The sequence below is a fragment of the Lacerta agilis genome, chromosome 10 (genome assembly GCF_009819535.1).
Source record: "Lacerta agilis isolate rLacAgi1 chromosome 10, rLacAgi1.pri, whole genome shotgun sequence".
NCBI lineage: Eukaryota > Metazoa > Chordata > Lepidosauria > Squamata > Lacertidae > Lacerta > Lacerta agilis.
In genome coordinates this window covers 17102439-17119273 of record NC_046321.1, presented here as the reverse complement: position 1 = coordinate 17119273, position 16835 = coordinate 17102439, and the positions used below count along the sequence as shown (strand labels likewise).

At 43.4% G+C, this 16835-nt stretch overlaps 1 protein-coding gene across 2 annotated transcripts; it reads left to right on the top strand.

Annotated features, from left to right (window-relative positions):
• Window positions 1-394: 394 nt before the first annotated feature.
• Window positions 395-14637, top strand: CCDC77 (coiled-coil domain containing 77). Of its 2 annotated transcripts, none has more exons than XM_033162696.1 (12): window positions 395-829; window positions 1869-1924; window positions 3094-3310; window positions 4234-4376; window positions 5338-5434; window positions 7549-7621; window positions 7767-7852; window positions 10301-10449; window positions 10748-11270; window positions 12802-12927; window positions 13048-13200; window positions 14318-14637. In XM_033162696.1, exons 1-12 carry the CDS (start codon window positions 710-712, stop codon window positions 14462-14464), a joined length of 1890 nt encoding a protein of 629 aa, XP_033018587.1. In that variant the 5' UTR covers window positions 395-709; the 3' UTR covers window positions 14465-14637. The 2 variants fall into 2 exon arrangements, with proteins under 2 accessions (XP_033018587.1, XP_033018588.1); XM_033162697.1 differs by having other exon boundaries at window positions 400-543.
• The last annotated feature ends 2198 nt before the right edge of the window (window positions 14638-16835 follow it).

The following is a 16835-nucleotide window of genomic DNA, read 5'->3' as shown; positions in this document are numbered from 1 at the left end:
TCCCATGATCCATAGCTAACAGGACTTGATCAGGGATGATGGGAATTGTAGTCCAAAACACCTAGAGGGCCGAAGGTTGGGGATGCCTGCTCTTAGTTGATGCTGCAAACTGATTAACAGGGCGACTTCTCTGGAAATAAATGACGTGGTAATTTATTACTCACTTAAGTGGGGATTTAAGATACCAGAAAACGATTTGCTTTGATTTATTTTAATTCCCTCTTTGCTTTCGTTTTGGCGAAGGGTTTGGATTAACTTTTAACATGCCTCTAGAGTCTAGAATAAGCCTATCGCCGACTCTTTCCACGCGCCGCCGCTTTCCTTTCTTCCCACGTTTGGGCTTCGTTTCCCCTTGTAAACGAGAGTTTAAAAGTATTGCTGGATGGCAAGAGAGCTAGGATTGGGCGAAAAGCTCAGACTCCGTTTCTTACAGCTCTTACGATTGGAGAATACTTGTAGGCGCGGAGGGGCCCTCGACTTGGCTTTTTGGTTCGTCGGTTGAGAAGGAGCACTAGCTGCGGCGCGAACGGGAGTGTTGGAGCGGTTAGTGTGTTTGGGGTGAGCGGCGGGGAGGCGCGGGATGGCTGAAGTGGGGCAGTAGCGGAGAGAGACACGATGCAAACTGCTTGCTCCGTGGGGCGGGTTCACGGTGCTTTGCTAGGACAGAGAGGAAGGGGCTCCTGTTTGATTTTCATCTTTAAAAGTCGTAATGCAGATGACTAGGAGGGTAAAGCTCCCCACCACCTATTATTACTATTACAGCGGGTTACATCCATTAAAAGGCCATACTCAGAAGCAATTTAAAAGATCTTACAGCCACAGAAATAAGGTGGGTCCCAAAAAATATGCCCAAGCAGGCAAATATACAGGTTTACAGCCAGCCTTCGCAGATTATTTTGGGGTGTGGGGTTGGAGGCAACCAGCTGTTGTGTTGCCTAGCAATTTGGGCTTGGGGAGAGTTGGGTTCAAGTCCCTTTTTAGCTGAAAGTAACCCTGGACCAGTCGCTGTCTCTGAGACCACTCAACCTCACAGCTGTTTCAGGAATAAAAAGCTGGGTGGGGTGGTAAAACCGTTTCACCAGCCCTAGGTACCTCCCTTGCTAGCATCTGCTCATAACAACTTGCCATAATTTAAGCCACCTTTCCAACAGTCATATTACTTTATTTCTCTCTACCCAGTCCCGTGACATCCTTCCTGTTTTGACGATCCCTGCTACCTTTCCCACTGCTTTCTATTCCTGGCAAATTCCCAATTCTGTGTGGGTAGGCTGGTAGCAGACATTAGCCCCTGCAGAAAGGTAGGGGCCTCTTGGTTGAAATTCCTAGCTGTGTGTGGTAGGATTATTTCTTGGCCTAACTTTATTGGAGCATTCTGTGTAAGAAATCATTTATATGTGCACTATCGTGTATGAAACCTTTTACAAGTGCACAGTTTGCCACATCAGATTGAAAAATTGTTGGCTGCAGCATGGCTTGATTTAGCGTGAATTTGGTTCTCAAACCACTTTCTTTGAACTACAGGTGGGTAGCCATGTTGGTCTGCCATAGTCAAAACAAAATAAAATAAAAAATTCTTTCCAGTAGCACCTTAGAGACCAACTAAGTTTGTTCTTGGTATGAGCTTTCGTGTGCATGCACACTTCTTCAGACACGAAAGCTCATACCAAGAACAAACTTAGTTGGTCTCTAAGGTGCTACTGGAAAGAATTTTTTATTTTGTTTTGTTTTCTCTTTCTTTGAGCACATGCATCTGTTTGTGAGGAAATAAAAATGGGCCGCTAGAGAACCGTTAATACACTTTCTCTGAACCTTTGACTTTATGCTTTGTTACCAAAGAGTAAAAAAAGGTATATTTGGCACTACTGCAGGTGACAGGAGTGAGCAGCATGACTTCCTCTCCAAGAACACCCTCTGCCTCCAAAAGGTATGTCAAGGAACTGACTGCTTTGTTTCCTCTTCATTTGTATCAAATATTATGAATATCTTTTCTTGAAGACCATCTGTCATTCCACTCTTAGAGGTAGAATGTTGTATTGTAGCTTGGTACCTACCTACCCCTAAGACAGAGTTGTCCAACCTTTGTCGGTCCAAAGCCCACATTCCTTATTGGCCAGCCCTTTAAGGACTGCGTGGGCCAAAAGCTGTGGCATAACCAAGGCTAATGTGGGTGTGGCTGCCCACACCAGTCTCGTGTACACATGTGCAGACCACACACGACCAATTTTTGTCTTGGTGCTAATTTTCCCCTTTTTCCTTAAATGAGCAACACAAAGGAAAGTATCTGTACGGAGGACAAGGTGAGGAAATTCCCAAGAGCAGTGGGAATTCAAATACCCTGAAATGCCCATGTATCTTTCAGGTGTTTCCTGCATGCATATGCTCAGGGGTCAGCAAACTTTTCCAGCAGGGGACCGGTCCACTGTCCCTCAGAGCTTGTGGGGGGCCGGACTATATTTTGGGGGGGGGGGGAAATGAACAAATTCCTATGCCCTACAAATAACCCAGAGATGCATTTTAAATAAAAGGACACATTCTACTCATGTAAAAACACGCTGATTCCCGGGCCGGATTTAGAAGGTGATTGGGCTGCATCTGGCCCCCAGGCCTTAGTTTGGGGACCCCTGTATATGCTGATGCATGAGTGTGGTGAAGTAGAGGAGCCAATTTTGGATGTGGCACAATGCCAGTTTTGACACCTTTGGATGTTTGGGTGTGCTTAGTCATGCCTTTGTCCAAAAAGGTTTCACAGAAGGTAGGGGAAAGGTACCTTCTTTAGGGGGAATTGAGTTTCTCAAAAATCAAAGATGGATCACTGAGGGTCCTCTCCCAAGGAGCAATAATACCACTCAGTTTTTGTCTAGTAGGAAAGAAAGGTTCAGAATCCCTTCCAGGTGTTCCATTTTCCCCAAAGGGAGCCTGCCACAGCTTTTGAGAAACTGGAGGTGGAATAGATTAAATTCAGGTCTAGATTTTGTGACCTGTGTGAAACGGTTCTGTGTTTTTATGTTATTGCTAACTGCAAGAATTGAGGTTTGGTAGTCTTTATGACTTTGTAATAGAATTGTTCTTGTTATATTCAATCGTGGTGTTCAGGTCAGCTACCGGCCACGGCTCCCCCAAATGTCCCAGTTTCCCATCACCTCACCAGAATGATTGTACTCCTCTTCCTTCAATCAACGAACGTCTGGCCTTTCTCCGCCCTTCCCGGCAACTGCTGGAATACTACCGAAAGAAGATTGCAGAATTTGATGAAGAGCATGAGGAACTGGTCCAAAGGCTGGAGAAATATAAAGCATCACATGATGAGCAGGTATGGGAAAAGCAAAAGATGGGTGAATGGATCACTTTATCCGGTGGTTGGCAAAGCCAGTTTTAGTATTTTGAATTAGGATTTAGTGTTTGCTGATATGCTTTGTTACTTGGTTTGCAAAGAGAGTATTTGCCATCTTGGATTTTCTGGGAAATTCCAAGTGAGGAGTGTTGGTCCATTTTGAAAATACAAAGAGGAGTAAATGTGAATGGTGTGGGGACTGGCAGCAGCTGCCAGAGTCATCTATAGCTCTGGGAAGGACCCTTTAACTTAAGTATTGAGCAGTGAAGTCTTTGCGCTGCTCAGTTTTAAAACTATAAACCTGGGTTTGAGTGTCAAACCCTTGGCCTCATCCTAAACAAAATGAATTCTAATATGGCAGCTATTAAACCAGTAGCTTATTTTATTGAAAACTAGTATCAATCAAATATAGATGGGATGTAAGGGGTTGTACCTAATGTAGGGTCAGAAAGGCAAAATGGTGTCCTGCCAGTGCCGCTGCCCATCAGCTTCTGTGACTGAACTGGCGGAGTTGGTGTTGGAGAATCCCAGAATGTTAGTTTTCAATAGTGGACCATCATATCATCCTGGAGTAATTCTGGGTTGGGGCACAATGGTGCCTTGTCGCAGTGGTCCCACTCCTACTTCCAGGGTCACTACCAGGACTAGCATTGGGGAACTTATGTGGCCTCATAGCAATTGTGCCGCTGGGTTCCACAGTGTTCCGTTCTGGTCTTTCATACTATTTAATAGGTATATGAAATAGTTGCGAGCAGTAATCCGGGGATTTGGAGCAAAGGTTATATTATCAGTATAGTATTTGGTTCCCAATGAGCAATGAGAAACCCTGTCTCTGCTCTACCTTTACTGTAACGGCTAGGTGATCAATAACAAATGCTTCCGTTTCCCCCCCCCCCCCGCAGCACAAATTACAATGGGAAATGCGTCAGCGAGAAGAAGAAATCGCAGAGCTGCAGAAGGCTCTGAGTGACATGCAGGTTTTCCTCTTTCAGGAGAGGGAGCACGTCTTGCGCCTTTATGCTGAGAATGATCGGCTCAAAATCAGGTTTGTTGTCTAGGTGGGAAGAGTGGAAAAAACAGCCTGCAGAACAGAGAGGAGCGGCATGTTTGTGCCATTTCTTTTTAAAGTTACAGGGATTGAGATACCTGCTGTCCTCTCCCGCATGAATTGATCTACAGGGAAGAATGTGGTGCATGCTACCTATCCTAAACTAGATGTGCTACTGTCCAATCCCCTCTGCTGTTGTCCTAGAGGCTCAGAAAAGGGCAACCAAAACGATAAAGAGGTGGAGCAACTCCCACCCGAGGAAATGTTGCAGCTTTTGGCACTTTTTAGTTTAGAGAAAAGGCAAATAAGAGGTGACGTGTTAGAAGTTTATAAAATTAAGCATAGCATGGAGAAAGTGGATGGAAAAGAGTTTTTCACCCTGAACTCAGCTATACAGCTGCAAATAAAACATTTCACCGGTAAGTCGTAAAGTGCAGTATACAAATGTGGCACTAGGTGGCGACAGTGCTCAGGCTCTGCTTGCAGGCTTTTCACAGGCAGCTGGTTGACCATGGTGACAACAGCGTGCTTGACTAGATGGGCCATTGGCCTGTTACACCAGACTGGAAGGGCCTCAGAGACTATTTCTTTCCTTTTTGCTGAACTGCTGTGTTAGGATATGCAGAGCAATTGCCAATTTGAGTCCTCATTTTGAGTAGGATGGAGCTACTATATGTTCCATCAATTCTTTGTGGAATAGATGCAAAATTAGTTGGAAGAGAGAAAGAAATAGGATAGGGAAAATTGGGGGCCTTTCACTACACACTGTCTTTACATAAGATCTTGTTCAGCGGCCAAATTCTATGGGAAAGAAAATTTCTCCAGTGTATGCAGACAGGCGAGCTATCTATTCCCGCTTCTTAGATGTTTGCTGGGCTTCCACTAGTTGGCCTTAGAGGTGCACCAACTAGTGCCTTTGGGAACAGAAATAAGTCACTGTCCTTTAAACTGATTTCAGAGAGCTGGAGGATAGAAAGAAGATCCAGCATCTTTTGGCTTTACTGGGAACAGACAGTGGCGAAGTTACCTATTTCTGCAAGGAACCACCTCACAAGGTAAGAGCACCTCTGTTAACCTGCTAGACATTTTTATTTCAGGTTCTTTCTAAGCTGTTCTATGTTGTCTCTGTGAGATATAAATTACATTAAAGGCATTGCCTTTGGTGGTTCACAAAGCATATTAAGACGATAAAGTTCAGCATGATGTGACATGTGAAGTAACAATAGTAAACCGTGACAGCAAAACAGTAAAGAATTGCAGCAATATATAGTGAAATAGCTAGAGTAAATTTCTGGAGTGGAAATAATTATATACACTATGCTACACAATCCTGTGAATGTCTTCTCAGAAGTAAGCCCTGCTGAGTTCAGCTGGCTGAATCCCTAATTAAAAGTAGGCTAACAGAACTATCATACTTCTAAAATCTGTAGCTGTGGAATAGCCTTCACAAAGTAACCCATTGAGCAAAGCCTAATAAATATATTGTGATACTGTAAAAGTTTCCATTGGTCAGAGCCCACTTTGTCAGATATCTAGCTCAACAGATCTGCGGTCTTTCCTTTTTTTGAAATTGTTTATATGCTGCCATTCATTCCTTAATCTTCTGCTTTGCGAAAGCTGAGATAACATGATGATTGCTGTAGTTATTCTGCCTATACCCACTTCAGGTATCTTAAAAATTGAGATTGATAAATAGGGATTAGGATCATTAATTCCTTTAAGGTGCATTTTGCCCATGGGGTACTCCCACTGGGGGAGGGGAGGTCATTTTTGACAGTTTCCCCCACATCCCCATGTGCACTGTGAAAATCTGCTGCAGAAAAGGTTTAGAAATTGGTACTAGGGGCTGAAAGCCTGTCAGTAGGAACCCCAACTGCACTGAAGTTCCTCCTAAAATGGGCAACTCAGGATCCAAGCCAGGTTATGACTGTAGTTAATATTGTTGCTGTTACAATGGTACCTCAAAACTCCAGTCAGTTGGGTGGGGTATTATTATTATTATTATTATTATTATTATTATTATTAATGGATTTTACCCCATATCACTAAATCCAGTGCCTTACACAGTTACAAATTCCAGTGGGTAGTCTTTAGAAAGCAACTCTTGTCTCTGCAAATACAGCTACTTAAAACTGTCTATGCAAATGATTTCAACCAGCTGTCTACCATTGTTTGTTCCGGAGGTTTGCTTGTTTTTGATTTCACCAGCAAGTATACACAGATGAGAAAGACACTTGTAACAAGGGGCTTGGTGTCCAGTTTCCTGATTCTGAGCACATTTGCTTCGTTACTTCCTCAAAAGGTTTTAGGAATGCTCAGGCCTAACAAGGACATGCTACTGGTACTAGTGTGGGGATTATAATGTCAGACAGCACAATGGGTTGTAGCTCCACCTGTCTTCCAAAAGCCGGAAATGCACTCAACATTGTAGGAAGTAGGTGTGGCTTAGGCCTCCTCAACCCTAGTCAATGTTCTGTGTGTGTCTGAGCAAAAAACCCCTTCTCCTTTCCATCCCGCAACCCTCCAGAGCACATCTGTGGAGCAGAGGGAGAGAAAGGGAAAACTTCCGTTCTGTAAGCAGAAGTCTTTTCTGCGGCCAGATGGATATCATCCCCCTCTACCTACGGTAATTCTCTGCCTCTCTGAATTCTGTACATCTGAATGCATTCAGGAAGCTCTGACAGTGTTCACTTCGAGGTTGGCAAGCACAAGACAAGGTTGTAATTGTTTCAGCTGCCGTTCTGTGCTTCGCTAGTGACTTTATGGAGCACTACAGATGGGTGCATACAGACCCAGTCCTGTACATTGCAGTGCTAAGGGAGCAACTCTTAGGACCCAGAACACAGTCCTGGTAATAGGTGGCTAGCTGACTCCTAATTCTGAAGCCCAACCCCAGCAGTGACACACCACCCATTTGGTGCTGTTGGGTGGCAGAACTAGATGAGACCTGTACATACAACATGGGTAGAAGTTCCCTTCTAGGAACTGGGCTGCTAGAGTAACGAAGCTGCAGGGAGAACCGAGCCACGAGTTCATGTTGCATTCTGGGATTCAGTCATGTGCCTATTTTACTTTAAAATTGCTTTCCCTCTAAGGCTTTTTGCATTGTATTGCTACTGAAGCCTATCTCAAAAGCAGAGCAGAAAATAAACTCTTTTTGTCCTTGCAGGCCACTATACCTCAAAGGCTAATCAAGGGCAGGGATTCACATGATCGAAGTGGCAAGCATACTTCAAAAGCAGGTAACTGAGAAGCTAAAAATTGTCTCCATCAAAGAAGACATCTGAAGAGAGAGGATATTGTGGGCATGTGGGGGGGGGGGAGACATCTAAATAAAGGCGTGACATAGCTTTTCTTTACCAATTCAACTTTTATTTCTGCTCTTAGGTATAAAACTCTGTGCCACAGAAAAGGGAGAAAAACCAGAAAATGAGGATAGATACAATAAAGATGAGCAAACACTCTTATTACAGGTAAGTGGCTTTGTGCAGCCTGAGTCGATTTTCATTGCTTTTAGATCTCTAAAACCAAATAGTTCTTTCTCCGTGAAAATTCAACTTTGCCAATGATGGGCGTGATTTTATGCACATTGCCCTCCATTGAAATCAGGGGAGCAAGTATTTAGGACAGTGATAATCCCCTGTATGATGGGCCATCCTCAGGGAAACAGAGACACCTTTGGGAGGTGAGAGGAAGAACAGCTCTGAACATTTCCTTTGACCCTGTGACCCTCCCCCAACTCTAGGATAAAGGTAAAGGTACCCCTGACAGTTAAGTCCAGTCGCGAACGACTCTGGGGTTGCGGCGCTCATCTCGCTCTACAGGCCGAGGGAGCGGGTGTTTGTCCGCTTCCACAAACAGTTTTTCCGGGTCATGTGGCCAGCATGACTAAGCCGCTTCTGGCGAAGCCAGAGCAGTGCATGGAAACACCATTTACCTTCCCGCCAGAGCGGTACCTATTTATCTACTTGCACTGCGTGCTTTCAAACTGCTAGGTTGGCAGGAGAACTCTAGTGTACTTATGCAAAAGAAAGTAGTAAGCCAACTCAGGTGGGCTTGAAGCCCTTCCTGTTCATTTTGCGAAGTGGTCCTCCCAGAGCTTTGCTCCAAAGTCCTGTCCCAACAGCACCACCGGGAAGAGAGGAGAGGAAACATTCCTTCCATTTACTTTTTTCCGTTAACTTATCTTAGAACGCTAGCCGACAAGAAGTATATCATTGCTTAATTTTATTCATTAAATTTGTATCCCAACCCTCCTGTAGGAGCCTAGGGCAACGAACTTCAGACTGTTAAAACAGCACAATTCAAAACAAATTATTAAAACATACTTAAAGCCATTCTAGAATATTAACCCCATCACCTTCCAGTAAGTTAAATGCAAAAGACTGCTTCCTGTGTTGGTGTTTTTGTTCCTGTTGTCAGTCGGTAAGGCATTCCTGGGTGTTTGTTTTCAGGTATGTACTCTCGGGCATCTTGAAACAATACTGTAAATTTATTTGATTGATGCTTTTGAATTATGTTGCTGGAGGAGGCTCTTGAGAGTCCCATGGACTGCAAGAAGATCAAACCTATCCATTCTGAAGGAAATAAGCCCTGAGTGCTCACTGGAAGGACAGATCCTGAAGCTGAGGCGCCAATACTTTGGCCACCTCATGAGAAGAAAAGACTCCCTGGAAAAGACCCTGATGTTGGGAAAGATTGAGGGCACAAGGAGAAGGGGACGACAGAGGATGACATGGTTGGACAGTGTTCTCAAAGCTACCCACATGAGTCTGACCAAACTGCAGGAGGCAGTGGAAGACAGGAGTGCCTTGCATGCTCTGGTCCGTGGGGTCGCGAAGAGTCAGACATGACTAAACAACAACAAAAATTATTTGAGACCCTATTCTTTCTCTTTGCTTACGATTTCATCACACTCAATTAAACTTTGATTTTTGCTTTAAATGCTCAGAGCCAACAGTAAAAAGAGAGAGGCCAGACTATTCAGAGAAAAGTTGTCTGTTTTGCATTGGACTTCAAAAAATTTAAATCTTTACTTAGGGTGGCTGATTGTAACAATACCCCCACCCCCATACTTGTAAACCAGTGTAGCTGGTCTATTAGCAACTCATTCATATGGTGATGAATCAAGTGCATTTGAGGAAAAGGAAGAGAAATGGGTAGAATGGCTCCAAATCACTGGCTTGTCATTCGACAATTGCAATAATCATGGTCAGTGAATAGCATGATCATTGAATTAGTAAAGGAACTTAAAAACAGAGTTGATTGATTTGGGTACTTAGCTGCCTTATTTCTCTTTCATTGTAGTTAGTGCTTGACTGCCCCAATCTATCATATCTCTTAGCTTTCCAATTGGTTTTCAGTATTGCTTTTATATTCCAAGATTGACAGTTTAGGTAGGTATGAAGCTTTTTATTGTGCAAAATCTAGAGTTTCAGGGTTACTTTTATAGCTGAATAAGGTGGCTTAAAGTTGCCTGTTAAAAAGCAAGAACAAAAACCTAATCCAACATCAAATGCTACTCTTTCTTTCTTTTTGGTCTTTTAAGAATGCAGTTGCAAGAACCTGACCGGGATTACTTTGCAAATGCATTTTTTTTTACCAAATGACTTCCATAATAGTCTCACAACAGGAACAAAAAATAATATCCATTCTAGATCTTTCTAAGGTCCATCTAGTTCAGCATCAAGTCTTCCATTGTGACAAAGAAAGAAATGATGAGAAAGTTCATAAGCAGGCTATGAAGCCATTTTCTGCTATTCTCTAGCCTCTAGCTGCTCTGGACGGGTGTCTAAGAAGGTGGAAGTTGCACTTCTTTACATTACAGCTCCTAGTTATTCTTTGTTTATAGAACAACGTTAGCTGTTCTGCCAGAGGAAAACATAACAGAATATTCTACCCCCTTTTCTGTACTTGTTTAGGTTGAAGCTCTTCAAGCTCAACTAGAGGAACAGGCCAAGCTGTCCAAGGAACAAACTGAAGCATTGCTGGAGGACAGACGAATCCGTATAGAAGAGACTCTGGTCCAGCATCAGAGGGACCAGGAGAAGATCAAGGAGCTTACTAAGAAGTAAGTGCAAGAAGAATGTGTCTTTGCTTTCAGTCTGAATACAAATCATTTTATTTATGAACTAGATGAAGAAATGACTCCAATATAAGGCATGGATCAAAGATTCCAATATAAGACAGCCTCATTATGTTGAGGTCCCTCACAGTGGTTCCATGTGGGTCCAAAGCCAGGGGCAGCTGCCCGTTGACAAAGTGAATTGCACTGTCAATCCATTGATTCCCACCCCGATTTGTAACTGGGATAATGGAAGAGCAGGGGAAGAAACTGATGACCGGTTCATTGCCATTCCTCTCTCCAGTTACCACAAAGTTCAGAACTTGCTGCACGAGAGCACCAGAGATTTTCTCCAGATGAAGTTTGACGCACGGGCAAATGAGAAGTCCTGGATGGCAGAGAAGGACATGCTGCTGAGGAAGCTTGACAAAAGCAAAAGAGCACCCAAGTGGAGCAGGATCCAGCGGGACAGCAGCCGAGGTCGGGAGGACATCAAGAGAAGACAGGACAGCGGCCGAGTTTCGGAGGACATCAATAGAAGCCAAGACAGCGGCCGGCGAGACAGTGGCCAAGGTTCAGGAGACATCAGGAGAAGGCAGGACAGTGGCCAGCAAGGCGTCAGCCCGGGGCGGTGGGACAGCAGCCCGGAGCAGTGGGAAAGCAGCCCAGAGCGGTGGGAAAGCAGCCCAGAGCGGTGGGACAGCAGCCCGTGCCAGTATTCTATTGGCAGAGTTGCTTCTGGCAGGAGGAAAATGCAAGACAGAGGTGCCAATCACGTTTCACGGGCAGAGCATGAATGCCGTAAACGATACTGTGCAGAGATTAAGGTAACAGGGACTGCTATGACCTAACTTCGCTTTCTGAGGGCTCAAACATATAATACCATCAAATGTCAACATCCCCTGGTGCCGTGGCACATTGAGATGTAGCCCTATGCTGTCCTGCCAGTCATGTCTTCTTTTTTTTAATCCCTCTGTATCAAGAGTAGCTTTTTTCCTTACCATAGGAGTGATATTGTGCTCAAGGCCTGATTGTGAACTTCCCAAAGGCATCTGGTTGGCCACTAAGAGAACAGAAAGGTGGATTAGATTAGCCGTTGTTCTGATCTAGTGGGGCTGTTCACTTGGTGATGTAAAAGTTTGTATAAGATCTGCAACCAGGTTGTTGATTGGGGCTGGTTATAGGGGACATACGTCTCCCTTGTTAACAGCAGCTCCACTGGTGACTGGGTCTGTTTCCAGGCACAGTTCAAAGTGCTGGTTATGACCTGTAAAGCTCTGCCTATCTTGGGTCCTGGCTGGCTGAAACAACATATTTCCTCATACAAACTTGCCCAGGTTTTGAGATCTTCAGGGGAGGCCCTTCTCTTGATCATGCCACTCCCACAGATATGCTTGGTAGGGACGCAGGAAAGGGCCTTCTTGGTGGCTGCTCCTTTTTTTGGAACTCCCTCCCTAAAGAAGCTAGACTGGCTCTCTCCTTGCTGTCTTTCCACCAGCAGGTGAAGACTTTCTTGTTCCAAAAAGCTTTTGGGAACTGATTCCTTTTAATGAAAGGGCTGGTCCTGTGCTGTTTTCATTTTAATTATTGGTATATTTTTATATATCTAGTTTTAATTCTATCAATTTTTTAAAAATTATCTTGTTAGCAGTTCTTATTTTTATCTGTAAGCTGCCTCCCCATCAGGGAAAAAGGCAGAGTATAAATAAATATACAATAATAATAATAATTCCTGACATGTTGAGAGTGCCTCTTTCCTTCATTATCATTAGTAGTTCTATAATTCATTCATTCATTTATAGCATATCACTTGTCGCTGTTGTGGAAAGACTGAAAAAAGTGGGTCTGCTTTAGTGTGCAGTGGAGGGGGAAAGGGGGTTAAGAATAGTCCTCAGACACACAAATAGTTATCTGTGTTCATTGTCCAGGCAACATACACACAACACCGAACAAGAAGTGTGCATGCACTGAAAGCTCATACCAAGAACAAACTTAGTTGGTCTCTAAGGTGCTACTGGAAGGAATTTTTTATTTTGTTTTAACACCAAACAAAGTTCAGTTTGGTGCCCATTGTTCATTTGCTGCCCGTGCAAAGTTGACTTGTTGAATCCTAAAGTGTTGCAACTAGAACATGTGAGCTAAAGTACTAATAGTGTCTCAAACCAGCTTAACTTTAAGCACAGGGTGGTCCTGCTAATGCCCTTCTTTGTCATAATAGAAGCCACTAATTATTCGGGGTGATCTAATTGCCTTCATAGTGCTGTTTAGGAAGGAAGCAGTTCTTCATAAGGCCTCTCTCTGCTTTACAGCATTTCATAAGCCAAGGTTTATACATATATATATATATCTCAATCACAGAGGCTACAGGAGCGATTAACACAGGAACAGCGGCTATCAAACATGTTCCGAGAGCAGTGCGTTTCCCTGGAAGAGCAGTTGGCTAAGATTCGAGAGGAAGGAGATGTAGGACGAGAGATCTTCAAGGTAATGCCTTTCCCTGCTGCTGTCAAGCTTAGCAACCACTTTGGCATGCTGTGACAGTCTCCATCCTCTTAATGCAAGAGTTATTCATGGGATCTGTAATCGTCTGTTTGCTTTCAAAAGGAACGGTCAGAAAAGATGGGGAAGCGCCTGCAGCTGATGACCCAGCGCTATGAGGCCTTGGTGAAACGGCGTGGCATGGAGGTGGAAGGCTTTAAGACAGACATCAAACAACTTCGGCAAAGTCTGAAGGAGGTAGAGCGACTACTTTTCAAGGTAAGTGTTGTTATGACCAGGAGAAGGACAGGACTGAGATCCACTAGGGTGGAACCTAGACGCATATAAAAAACACCGTGAAAATCCTTTTTTTAAAAAAATGTTTTGAAAAAATATATTGAATCTGCCATAGCTCACCATCGCCATCCAGAGTCACATTTGTATAATGCAATTTACAACAAACTTTAAATGTTTTATTTGCAGCTGTGTAGCTGAGTCCTAGGTAGAATTAATTTTGAATGTTCAGACAGAGAATTCTTCTGGTGCGATATTCAATTCTGTTACAAGGAAGAAAAATAAACATACACTAGCCCACAACTAGGAATCCTGCTAGTTGTGAATGGAGGTGTTCAAAATTGATGTGGTATCCCTTTTGCTATAGTTTTAGCTGGCCTTTTAATGTGTTTGTGGGACAGGGGTTATTGGTTTGCTTTTGTTCTATTATGCATTTTGTGTTCTCATTTTTTATTTTTATGTTGTGAACCATCCAGTTTTTAAAAACAGATAGAAAAATGGGATGAGGGGAAGGCTTGGGTGGCCACAAACCTTTTGGCAACCCAACAGGGAGACCCGTGAAAGCATTTTTTAAACCGTATAACTTTTTTGAAAATGACGAATTGCTGGAAGGGACAGCAGGATAGCCAACCACAATCTAGAGCAGGCTTCCTCAGACTCAGCCCTCCTGATGTTTTTGGCCTACAACTCTCATGATCCCTAGCTAGCAGGACCAGTGGTCAGGGATGATGGGAATTGTAGTCTCAAAACATCTGGAGGGCCGAGTTGACTTAAACCTGCAATAGTCTAACCTGGAGATAACAAGAACAGAAATTACCACGGTGAGATCCAGCTTTTTTTCGGGAAGCGTAGCTGCCATACTAGCTGAAGCTGGAAAAAAGGTTCTCCTACTCAGTGTTGCTACTATTTTTTTTAAAGGACTCTTCTTCCTTTGAGGACACAGAGTGCTAGACTAAGGTGGAAGATGCTTACGTGGGACTATACAGGCGTTTGATCCTGTCCGTTATCATCTTCATTTAGGGTGCCAGTGCACCATTTGAAAAAAGAATGATCAAGTTGACTTAACCTTTATATATCCATCTGATTTTGTTTCCCTCTCTAGGCGACAGTGAATGTGGGGCCAGAGCAAGACCTTGCAATTCTGCAGGAAGTTCGCCAGGGGAATAGGAGAACTAAAAAAATTCAAGGGGAATTGAAAAATTTAAAGTCAAAGATCTATGGTCTGGAAAATGAGCTCAGAGCCTGCTGATAAAAGACATACCAGCCAACACCAGTGGCATATAGATAAAGGCCATTGTTACAACAGCTTTCTCGTATCTTTATTTTGTGACACCACGTGGAGCTTACTGTGGCTCTAGGATGTAACTTTATACTCCAGGACTTAAGGAACCCATTAAACCTAAAGTGAGGTTTGGAAGGAAACTCTCTTACTTTATTTTTATTTTTTTATATGGGTTTTTTATTTTTTTACATGGGTTTAGAATTGGCTTCCTGTTTTTCTCGATGTCAGTTTATGCACAGATTGAGCTAGAGTCATTTGCTAACTCTTGCGTTGCTCTTGCAGCTTGCAGGAATGTTTTCATCTGTTCTAAGAACGATGCAATATTCAGGCATCTCCAGAAACCAGCTCAAGTAGATCTCGTACTATGTGTGTCAGTGGTTATTATAAGGAGGGAAGAAACCTCCCTATGTCCCTTAGGAATTACTCTGTAAAGGGTGGGTGACGGTTTGTATGAAGAGAAGCCCTTGGTTACATCCGCACTTGTGGGCAGTATTCAGCTAAATAGTTGCGCAGGCAGAACACCTTTTAGCCACACAGCGGAACTCCACACACTTCCCGCATGTGCGTGCCCTGCACCATCTCAAAATCTGCTCTGTTGTGTTGCAGGGCAGGAAGAAGATCGGGAACCCCAAAGAATTTGTTTCCAAATAAATGCGACTCAAAGTCAGGTTGTACAAATGCTGCTTCAGTCGTGGGTCTTTTCTTACAGAATTTCTTCCGCTGCAAGATAAACACTTGAAGTGTTATCAGGCAGCATCATTTGTCCCCTGCTATATAGCATTAAACTTGACATTAACATTTCTCTTGGTATTTGTCACCAAGGCTTCCATTTCCTACCACCTCTGCAAGCCAAAATGCAAGCAATTGCTTGCCTTTGACCAATATGTCACACTTGGTTTCCATACTTTTTCCTAGAGGGAAGTGCTTTCTATGCAGAAAATGTATAACCTTTTAAGTGATCCTATCAGAAGTCCTATCCCTATTGAGGTTTCTGGTCTCCATTCTCATGTGGCTTTGTGTGGGTACTTAAAACAGCCATATCACAGTGCTGCTAATGTGTAAACGCTAACATGCATCTCCAGACAGAATTCACAACTAAAATCACTGCAGCTGGAAAGTCTGTTTGCACCTTGTTGCTTTTTTTTTAAAGAAAGCCAGCGGTTATAGTAAGCAAGAAGCTGAGAATGCAAAACAGCAGGCAGGCAGATGGATTTTGTTTTTTTGCCCTTAGAAATCTGACACGGTAAGCAAGAGTAATGTAGATGAGACTGTTTGCACTGCAAATATTAAATGTGATGTGTTAGGTGCTCTTTGCCTGCACCGGTAACATAATAACATCAAAACTATATTCTCGTCTGGCTTCAACTGGCTTGTAATGATTTGGACATGCTTACACACAATAACACCTTGAGGATCTCTGAAGAGCAAAATGCTGTACAGTAACTGAACATGCCTTAGCCGTGTCTCTTTGTATTTTGTACCTTCTATGCTATACTTGTTGATTTCTTCAAATTTTATAATAAAATTGGAATTGAAACACTTCTAATTAGATTAATTAAAAACACAGTTGGGTTGTCCCTTACAGGAATATTGGGGGGGGGGGCAATCCAGTCAGATGGGTGGGGTAGAAAACCTGTGGCCCTCCAGATGGTTGGACTCAGCCAGCATGGCCAATGGTAAGAGATTATGGAAGTTGTAGTCCAGCAACATCTGGAGGGCCACAGGTTCTCGTGTCTAAATTAAGTTCCGTGATCCTTCTTAAGTGCCAGGCAATCAAACCTGTAGGTTGCATTGCAAAGTCAATAAAAGATTGCACTAGCTAGTGTCGCCCGATTTCTTCCGAAAGGTAGGGCCTATTCCCAGCTTTCTGTTTTTTTCCGATTGCAGATCTTCTGAATCTTCTTGCTTGAAAGTTGATACCAAGAATGCTTGCATATCATGAGATGAAGTCCTAAGATGCATTTGTACTTATGGTGGAAATGGAGATGAGGAAATGTGGGGGACGGGGCGGGTAGCATGAAAAGAAAAGGCTGAGACTTCAAACATAAATTTGCTCACGCTCTGAACATATGTTGAGCCATTAGCACAAGTGGATTTCCGTAGACAGCTGCTCCAAGGTGATTGGGATATGGGCATGTGCATCCAACTCTTAGCCTTAAAGTCATGTGGGGAACTGAGGGCCAAAGATATTAATTTCTATAATGCTGGAATATGGTAATATGTGAGTTTGACACTGGCGCTTCACCATATGCATGTGAAGATCACCATATCGGATCATGCTGGCATGGCATTACACAGCTTTTACGTCTTCAATCGTTTCCTTCCCACTTTCCAACAT

Coding starts and splice junctions, on each gene's coding strand:
- CCDC77 (XM_033162696.1), top strand. CDS start 710: ATGCAGATGACTAGGAGGGTAAAGCTCCCCACCACCTATTATTACTAT. Junction 830..1,868: donor CTTACAGCCACAGAAATAAG/GTGGGTCCCAAA, acceptor GCACTACTGCAG/GTGACAGGAGTGAGCAGCAT. Junction 3,311..4,233: donor AAGCATCACATGATGAGCAG/GTATGGGAAAAG, acceptor CCCCCCCCGCAG/CACAAATTACAATGGGAAAT.